The sequence below is a fragment of the Elephantulus edwardii genome, unplaced genomic scaffold (assembly GCF_000299155.1).
Source record: "Elephantulus edwardii isolate Elephantulus edwardi_28Jun2011 unplaced genomic scaffold, EleEdw1.0 scaffold00261, whole genome shotgun sequence".
NCBI classification, from domain to species: Eukaryota; Metazoa; Chordata; class Mammalia; order Macroscelidea; family Macroscelididae; genus Elephantulus; species Elephantulus edwardii.
Genome location: NW_006400011.1, coordinates 3818717 through 3828266, shown reverse-complemented (window position 1 = coordinate 3828266; position 9550 = coordinate 3818717). Strand labels below are relative to the sequence as shown.

General features: G+C 42.0%; 1 protein-coding gene across 1 annotated transcript in view; it reads right to left on the bottom strand.

The window, feature by feature from the left end:
- Window positions 1-1922: 1922 nt before the first annotated feature.
- Window positions 1923-9550, bottom strand: part of AADACL3 (arylacetamide deacetylase-like 3) — a 24356-nt gene continuing 16728 nt past the window's right edge. The window contains exons 3-5 of the mRNA XM_006899569.1: window positions 7666-7882; window positions 4688-4751; window positions 1923-2697 (exon numbers count right to left, since the gene is read on the bottom strand). Of these exons, the coding sequence (XP_006899631.1) occupies window positions 1923-2697; window positions 4688-4751; window positions 7666-7882 (1056 nt within the window). The remainder of the gene's footprint in view (window positions 2698-4687; window positions 4752-7665; window positions 7883-9550) is intronic.

The window sequence follows — 9550 nt, the reverse complement described above, 5'->3', positions numbered from 1 at the left end:
CAGATGCTCTGCCGGGAAAGGAGGGACAATCTCCTCCTGTACCAGTCAAATCTGATTTGACGGTACACGCACACAAAAATAATTAAAAAAAAAAAAGAAGGGTAGGTGTGTCAGACAGTAAAGTTGGTGCAGGATAGAGTAGGCTTCAGGGCTGTTGTGTGGAGAATTGCTATGAGTTGCAAGCAACCTGAAGGCACATAATAACAACGGTCAATAAAGCACAAATAGACGTTCTTCGGGCACTCCTTACTTTCAGCCTGTAGCCATCTGACATCAGAAATTATATCCCTGGTGCCACGGCCTCTTCTAAATCCTGCTGGAACTTCTGGAAGTTCCTTATATATTTACTATTCCAGCCGTTTTTGAATGATCTTCAGCAGTGTTTTGCTTGCATAATCAATGACATTGTCTCATAATTTCCACATTCAGTTGGATCACCTTTCTTGGCAATGAGAACAAATATGGACTGCTTCGAATCTTTTGGCCAGATAGCTGCCCTTGAAATATCCTGACATAGACTGGTAAGTGCATTTAAGGCTGCGTATAAGGTGACTATATAAGGGGCAGCTATTTCTCATTTTTAGTCTCAGATGAGTAAGAACAAAGGGAAAAATATATATGGAAATAATCCTAAGGACCAAGTGAACGTCTGTTTCCACAACCCTGAGACAAGAACTAAAAGGTGCTCAACTATCCCGTACTAACTATTCCCAAAGGGATCATGTTAGAAGATCCTGAAAAAAGTGGGTAAAAGCTGTGGAATAAAATTCAAAGTCATAAAAAGAAATAGCAAAAAAAGTCCAGGCTTGTTGGTCTTGGTGGAAACCCCAAGACTTTGACCCGTAGCCACCATTCAAGCCTAGAAATGAACTCACCTCATGGCTTAATTTTTATCCAAACAATAGACACGTCTATAAAGAAATCAATTACACTCAAGAGGTATGCATTTCTTAGAATCATCAACCATTTGAAATCAAAGAGGCAGAAATTGCTCAAGAGCAAAGTTCCAAAGCCAGACAAGGGCAGGAGAAAAGTAGAAATGAAAACATGAAACACAAGAAGTGGTCTGCACGTTGTTAGGTGATATAACCAATATTATGAAACAAAATGCATGGAATCTGCTGAATGAAAGACTGATCTGTTCTGTAAACCTTCAATGCGGAAGAGGGCGGATGAGAGTGAAGAAGAATGAACCGGATGAAGCAAAGGCAAATTTTGTCATTTTTTTCCCGTTTTGCCTTAGGAACTTGACGAAGTTTCTAGAATCAAAGAAAGTAAACTAGCTGTGCATTACCAGATGACACATTTCCTGAGTTAACTGGTACACCTTTCCAGAGTCTTGGAAAACTATTGAGAAAAGATTCCCAGAGTGGTTTAGCATAAAGGTATATGAATGTCCCCTCCTCCAAAATGGTGTTATCTGGGTCTGTAGTTATGATGATGGTTATCTATGCTGACTTAACTCTTCAGCTCAGGCAGAAAAGACCAGGAGTTTAGTAGGAGCTGAGAAGGAGTGAGAAAAGTGTCACTATTCACCCAGAAAAGGAGGATGAACTCAGTTAAAATCCATGAGATTGCACTGGTGTCTCTGTTTTATTCCTAATCTTAGGGAGGCTCTGAATCACTCTTACATGCTGGTTCATGCCCAAAAGTCACTATTGAAGTTGGCTAACCCAAAATTTCCCAAGAGTGAGCATGGACAGAGAGCTCTCACCCTAAACCCTGTCCCCTCTACCGTTCTCCTTTCAGATGTCAGAATCATGCATGTCACAAGTTGGTAACTGAAACAAAAGGGAAGAGGCCAACTCCACATCTTCCCTAGTCCCATTTAGCGTCTTCTAAATAAGCAACAGAGAACCCCATGGAAAAGTGGATGCAGTGGGATCCACAGTCCTCATGGTGCCAGCATAAAAGAAAAGTGGTCACAAGCCCTTGATAAAGTTGGTTACCACATTCATAATCCTTGTGGAGCAGGGGAAGTGTAAGCATCCCATGTCAATGGTGTTGAGCACTCCATGAAAACCGTCTTCCATGTGGTGCCATGTTACTGGCACACCCAGGTCCTCCAGTCTCTTTTTGTACAACAGCAAGTTGTCTCGAATAAAATCATACTCACAGGTCACAATACAGGCTTCAGGGACCTGAGCTACAATGTCATCGTCTGCTATCAGAGGTGAGCTAGTTCTCTCCAGAGCTAAGCTTATTTCCAAGTAGGCATTCTCATTGAGGGGTGCATGGGGCACACACCGATAGCCTCGCTGTTTGAACCTATCTGGGATGTTTTCTGGGCCCAACCACTTGGCATATTTTTTCCAGACTTCCGTAGGCAAATGGGCGCCCTTAAAGATTGTGCATTTCCAAGAGGGGTCGATATCTAGGTATCGACTCCAACAGTAAAAGGCAAAGTCCCTGGAAAGTAAGGGCACATTCTTGTTCTGCTGGTAAGAAGGGAGTTGGAAGTCCAGGCCTTGCAAAACAGCGTAGATCAGAATCTGAGCACGGAACATGGGAATATCCTGTCTGTTCCTGAGTTCTTGACAAAGTACAGCTGCCATTGCGCCTCCCACACTGTCACCACATACCACAACCCGGGCAGGATCCACTCCATACCAATGCAGAGATTTCAGGAAGTGGATTGCGGCTGCGGTGCAGTCCGTTTCTGGTGCTGGAAATTTGTGCTTGGCTAGCTTGCGGTATCTGGAGAGAGATCAAAGAATACTAGCTCATCAAGCCAGTAGATCCAAAACCTGTCTGCATCCTTTAGGAGTTGTAGATGGTCCAATAAGCTAAGTGTTTAGCTACTAACCAAAAGTTGGCAGTTCAAATCCTCCTAGAGGATTTTTGGAAGTAAAACCTGGCAATTTGCTTCCCAAAGGTCAGAGCTATGAAAAAAGAACAGTTTTATTCTGACAAGTGTGGGATTGCCATGACAGAAGGTTAAATTATTATTACTTGTAAGCGTCTTTTGTTGTTGTTGTATACCATCAAATTGGATCTGACTGGCATTGGCAGAGATAGCCCTTCCTTTTTTCCAGCTGAGCATCTGGTGGATTTGAACCAGGCACCTTCATGATTGTAGTGCAGCTTCTTGCCACAGTAAACATTTTTAAGCCCATTTTTACCCCTAGTGCTGTCTTGTTTTCTCCCCCTCCTTCCAGCCATTCTTTCATTCTTTCTCTGTTGCTTTTCCTTCTCTGTCTTTCCTTCTTTATCTGGCCAGGTAAAGGACATAAAGGACACGCTTATCAATGTGGAGCTCTTAGTGCTGGGCAAATAGGATAGTTCCCACCATCTTTATGGCTATTCCGGACTGGCTATGACCACAGTCACTCAGCTAGTGGCCAACTCCTTAAAAATCACTAACATTAGCTCTATCTTTCTGAACCTACCTAATAATGTTTGTTTTTTGACTGTGACCTATTCCTGGCTCCCATGATTCTTCTATTAGCAAATCTATGATTATGTGGATTTTGCTTCTAATTAGTTCTGCTTCACCCCAGATTGGTGGGAGGCTTTTAACTATCTCTAAGCTCTAGTGGCCTAGTGGTAAGAAGCTGAGCTGCAATACCAAAGATACATGGTTCGAAGTCACCAGCTGTTCCTTGGGAGAAGGATGGGCAATATCCTCCTGAAAGCCCCCCAGAGGGTCAGTTATGTGTCCGTTCCAATTCTATGGTACACAAATTACCACATACAATCACATAGGAGGAGATTGTCCATCTTTCTCCCATGGAGCCACTGGTGAATTCAAACTACAAGAAAGATGCCACCTTTGGGTCAGCAGTTCAATCCAAATTTCCTTCTCTTCATCCAACAAGATCAAACGTCATGGACGTTGTTACACCATTGGGTCCAGAGTAGTAAGACTAGAGTCTTAAAAGCCTGTGAACTATTGGTCTCTCTTTGTCCAGGACAAAGAAGAGCAAAGAAAATCAAAGACATAGAGAAAAAATTCATCCAAAAGACCAGTGACCTTTAAACTCCACTACCTTGAAACCAGAAGCACTGGATGGTGCCTACCTATCACTGCTGAATGCTCTGGAAAGGATCACAGGAGAGGGTCCTGGGCAGATCTTAAGATCACAAGAATCTCACAATCACAAAATTGGCTCAGCATGGTAGACTCAAGGAACATTCACCCTAGGTTCCCTATCCAACATCCACTAATCCTATTTGGAGGTTCCAGGTAGATTGGTGGCTCAGAAATAAGATATGAGAGTGGTTTCTTTACTCCTCTCACTTCTCAGCCAGGGTGGGTCTCCCTCTAAGAGCTCTTGGAAACAGTTATCCTAGTAACCGTGGCACTTAAAGGAGGAAGGGACTGAATATACAGCACTCTCTGAATTGTTCTGCTCAAAAGAAAGGAATCTTACCCAAAAGTGTACCTAGCAAAAAACTCATCAACTTATCTACTTAACAAACATCATATCCCATGCTCTGTCAAAAGATTCCGTGCACTAATTGTCCCTACTTAAATAGCACTGTACCCAAGAATGGGGTATCCATGCTATGTATCTCCATATTTCACTTGTTACCTGCCTTTTCTTCCTACAGTCTTACAGACATGGTACAACCCATGCCTTCTTCCTGGTCCTCTAACACTCCGTCTGTCTACCTACATCAGCTTGCCACCCTCTTACTCCCCTGGTAGCAGCTGGCACCTCCTCCCGCTCACCCTGTTACTTACCCAACAGATAGAACCACCGAGTCGCTCTCCTTGCACAAATGGCAGCATATACCGTAATGGGTTTCTAGAAAACAAAAGGTTTTTAACATTCAACATGAGCTACTGTAGTAAAGCTATTTGATAGCGACTCCCTTCTTACTCAAGACCATAGCCAAGTTCTTGGATAGATAGTTTTTTCAATTGCTGTAAAATCCCAGTGGAGAGTCAACTGGCATATTTGTTTCCATTCAAAAAAAATGTGGTCCAACAGAGTATTATTGGGCAATATTAGTAATAGCACATGCAAGCAAAAATCTTGCTAAAGAGTATTAAAAACCAGCTATAATTGGGAATCAACAGAGAACTGCCAGAAAGTCAAGCTGGATTTAGAAGCCATAGACCTAGGGATATCATTGCTGATGTCAGGTGGATCTTGATGGAAAGTAGAGAATACTAGAAGGATGTTTATCTGTGTTTTATTTACCATGCGAAGACATTTGCGTGCATATCATAACAAATTATGGCTATAGTTGAGAGGACTGGAAATTCTAGGCCACATAATTGTGCTCATGCAAATTCTTTATCTACATTACAAGACAGCTGTCCAAATGGAGCAAGGGAGAGGGGGAAGATGTATGGTTTAAAAGTAAAAAAGGTATGTGTGTAGCTAATCTGTATCCTTTTGCCATACCTACTCAATTTGTATGCAAAACAGAGCATAAAAGAGGTCAGACTTTATGAAGAAGAATGTGAAATCAGGATCAGAGAAAGACTCATCAATAACTAGTGTCAAGCAGATGATACAACCATGTTTGCTGAAAGTCAGGAGGACGTAAGGTACTTGCTGTAGAAGATCAAAGACTATAGCCTTCAATATTAATTACATCTCAATATCAAGAAAACAAAAATCCTCCCCACTGGGACAGTAGGCAGCATCATGACAGAGAAAAAATTGAAATTCTCGCCTACCCTCCTCTCTTTGAGTGCTTGGGGCTGACTTCCTCCCCTCTTCTTGGCCTCTGCTGCTGCCTAGCTCCACGTGCAGCCAACATCATGGGCTTCAGAGACCTCAAGACCACCACCGGCCTCCAGGTCCTCAATGATTACCTGGCCGACGAGGAGTATGTGCCATCACAAGCGGAAGTGGCGGTGTGTGAAGCCATCTCCAGCCCCCCACCCGCCGACCTATGTCATGCCTTACATTGCTATAATCAGATCAAGTCTTACTAGAAGGAAAAGGCCAGCGTGCCAGGAGTGAAGAAAGTGTTGGACAAGTGTGGCCCTGCTGATGTGGAAGACACCACTGGAAGTGGAGCTGCACTCAGTAAAGATGACAATGACATTGATCTCTTTGGGTCTGAGGAGGAGGAGGAAATTGAGGAGGCAAAGAAGCTAAGAGAAGAACGTCTTGTACAGTATGACTCAAAAAAAGCCCCAAAACCTGCACTTGTTGCCAAGTCTTCCATCTTATTAGAAGTGAAAGCCTTGGGATGATGAAATTGACATGGTAAAACTGGAAGAGTGTGTCAGCAGTATTCAGGCAGACGGCTTGGTCTGGGGCTTTTCCAAGCTAGTACCAGTGGGATATGGAATTAGGAAGCTTCAGGTACAGTGTGTCGTTGAAGATGATAGAGTTGTCACAGATATGCTGGAAGAACAGAGAACTGCTTTTGGAGACTGTGCAGTCCATGGAGGTGGCTGCTTTCAACAAAATCTAAAGTCCATGTGCATCCATCAATAAAAACTTTAAAAAAATGGGGAAAAAATTGAAATTGTCAACTGTTCCATTTTACTTGGATCCACAATGAACACCCTTGATATCTACAGGCTGTCAAGAGATCAAAGGATATATTACATTAGAAAATATGGTGTCAGGGACCTCTCCAAAGTGCTCACCAGCAAGGAAATCAGTTTAAAGACTAAGTTGTAGCTGACTCAAGTCATGGTCTTCGCTACCCATCTGCATGTTGAACAATGACTAATGATTCCAGCAAATTAGATGCCTTTGAGGTGTGGTGTTGGAAAAGAGTATTGACTATCCAGTGGACTATCAAAGGAACAAACAAGTCTATCTTGGAGAAAGTACAACCAGGGTGCACCTTGGAAGCAAGGATGGTGAAGTTTTGTCTAACCTACTTTGAGTGTATTGTTAAGAGGGACCAGCGATTAGAAAAGAATATCATGCTTAGATAGGCTGGAGGATCAGATAGAAGAAGAACCTCAACACGATAGATTGACATGGAAACTAAGAATGGGCTCAAGCATATTGGAGATGGTAAAGATGGCTCCAGAGAGAACCGGATTCAGATGTGTCACAGTCACCTCAACAGCACATAACAACAATAACAGCGATCTATCACCGTATATATATAGAGAGATGGAATTTAATGACATTAAGTTGGATCAAACACATAGTGATTATGCACTGGGTTTCTAAGGCTATAAATATTTATAGAAGACTATTCATCTTTATCCTGAGGAATGACTGAAAGATTTGAACTTCTGATCTTTTGGTTAGTATACTGACATATACTACAGCTCCAGAGCTGCTTTTCATAGAGGTTAAAGTTTCAAAATCCCTATGGGGAAGTTCTACTCTGTACCTTAAGAATGCTATGAGTCTCTTGGCTTACTTCCAAAATGAAATTGTCATTGCTATCGTTGCTGTTTGAATGATCTGAGACCCATTCACTGTATATAGACATGGTCCCTGGCCACAGAGTGCTTGTTAAACTCTGGAAAGATCCTGGGATTTTGTCCTATTACATAGCTGGACGAGATGGATTAATATAGTAACTACCACTACAGGCTTAAGCATAATAGAGAGTGTGTTAGGATACTGTAGAATGGAGCAAGGTTTAAGTTTGTTATTAATAGGGTCATTATAAAGCTAGCCAAATTGATGACATATAACAACAATAACAATGATATATATCAAAGGTAGACTGCTTTGAAGGTGTGGGTGCTCTTGTACTTTTCAAGATTACAAAAGCTCTTACTCATGCTCCCCAAGACCAGCCCACCACCGTGGAGGAACAAGATGCCAGGCCTGAGGGTCGAGGAGGATGCTTTTGGCTGGAACAGCTTCACAGAAATGGTCCCATAGCGGAGGTCTGTAACCACAATATCTGGATACTTTTTTAGTGGTAGCAGATCATGAAAGAAACGAGCAAATTCAGGCATAGGGCATATTTTCAGTGTCTCAAAAATCTTCCCCTGTTGGAGAGAGAAGAAGAAATGCTGGGAGAACACACTCAGGTCTGTCTTCTCAGTCTCCTTCCTACACTCAGCCCCTGAAGATGGCTCTCATTGTCTTCAAGTTGAAACCTACTCACAGCTGACCCTCTATTGGGTTTCTGAGGCTATAAATCACAGAGAGGAGATTGTTCCTCTTTCTCCCTAGGAAACACTAGTGGATAGAGAACTAAAATTATTAGGCTGGCCACCGGTCTACTCAACATCCTAAACCATTTCACTAATGATAAAATAAAAACTATCCCATTCCTCCACAATCTAGTCAGTATGATCCAGGCATCTGGCCATTTCTCAAAGTTTCTTCTACCTGGAGTAATCTCCCCAAAACTGTCCTCCCATGACTGTAGATCTAAATTAACGGTTGGACATGTTATTTCCTCCCAGAGGCTTTCCAGCTTGACGAGTAGGAATATGAAATATTTTTTAATTAAACAATGCTATGTCCTGGATGTGCTTAATAGTAAAAAAAAAAAAAGAAGGAAATAAATAAATTTTAAGAAATGGGAGAAATGTAGAACCAAGATTACTCAGGAGTTGATAATTGCTGGTGCTGGTGCTGGGTGTTAGGAACATAGCCATCCTTATACTGTTCTGTTTCCTTGGTCTTAGGTCAGAAATTCTCCAAAATAAAAAAAAAAATATGAAAAGACGTGTTACTGTTGTTAGGTATCATCAAGTCAGGTACAATCCATAGCAATCCTATGAACAACAGATCTGAACCCTGACCTGGCATGTGCCATTCACACACTTCCTGACACACTAGAACCCATTGTGGCAGTCAATGTGGCAGTCTCCCTGATTGAGGGTCTTCCTCTCCGCCAATCTTCTGCCCTTCCAAGCCTGATGTCCTTCTCCAAGGAATAGTCTCTCCTTATTAACATGTCTGAAGCTTCATCGTCTTTGCCTCCAAGGAGCACTCTTGCTTCACTTTCTCCAAGACATATTTGTTTGTTCTTTTTTATAAAATTTTTTTATTATTAATGTCAATGAAAATTTACAGAGACTTTGGATTTCCATTCATTCATTGTTGCACTTTTACCCCTCCCAACCCTATCCCCCAGTATACTCCCTTCTTGGAAAAGTAAAAGAAAATTCTTTCATTGTTTTACAATCCCTCTCCCCAGGTCCACTCCACTATGCAGCCTTCGCTCTAGACTCCCACCATAACAAAAATACCTAATCAAATATCCCTTTTAAATAGTTTTCTCCCTCATATGTCTCATTGCAGTATACACTATGGAGCCCATCTTCCTCAGCCTCCCCCCAACGCTGATGTAAGTCCTGTTTTACAGCAGTGGCACCATGAAGTATTTGTCCCTTTGTGACTGAGATACATCACTCAGCATAATGTCCTCCAGGGTCACCCATTTTGAATAATATTGCATGAGTTGCTTGTTTTTCAATGCAGCATATTATTCCATTGTGTGAATATACCACAGCTTCTCTATCCATTCATTTGGTGATGGGCCCTTAGGTTGTTTCCAACTCCTTACTACTGTGAACAAAGCCACAATAAACCTGGGTGTGCATATGTCTGCTTGGATGTCAGTTATGGTCTCTTTGGGGTATATTCCTAGTAGTGGAATTGCTGGGTCAAATGGTATCTCTATTTGCAACTTTTTGAGAAAG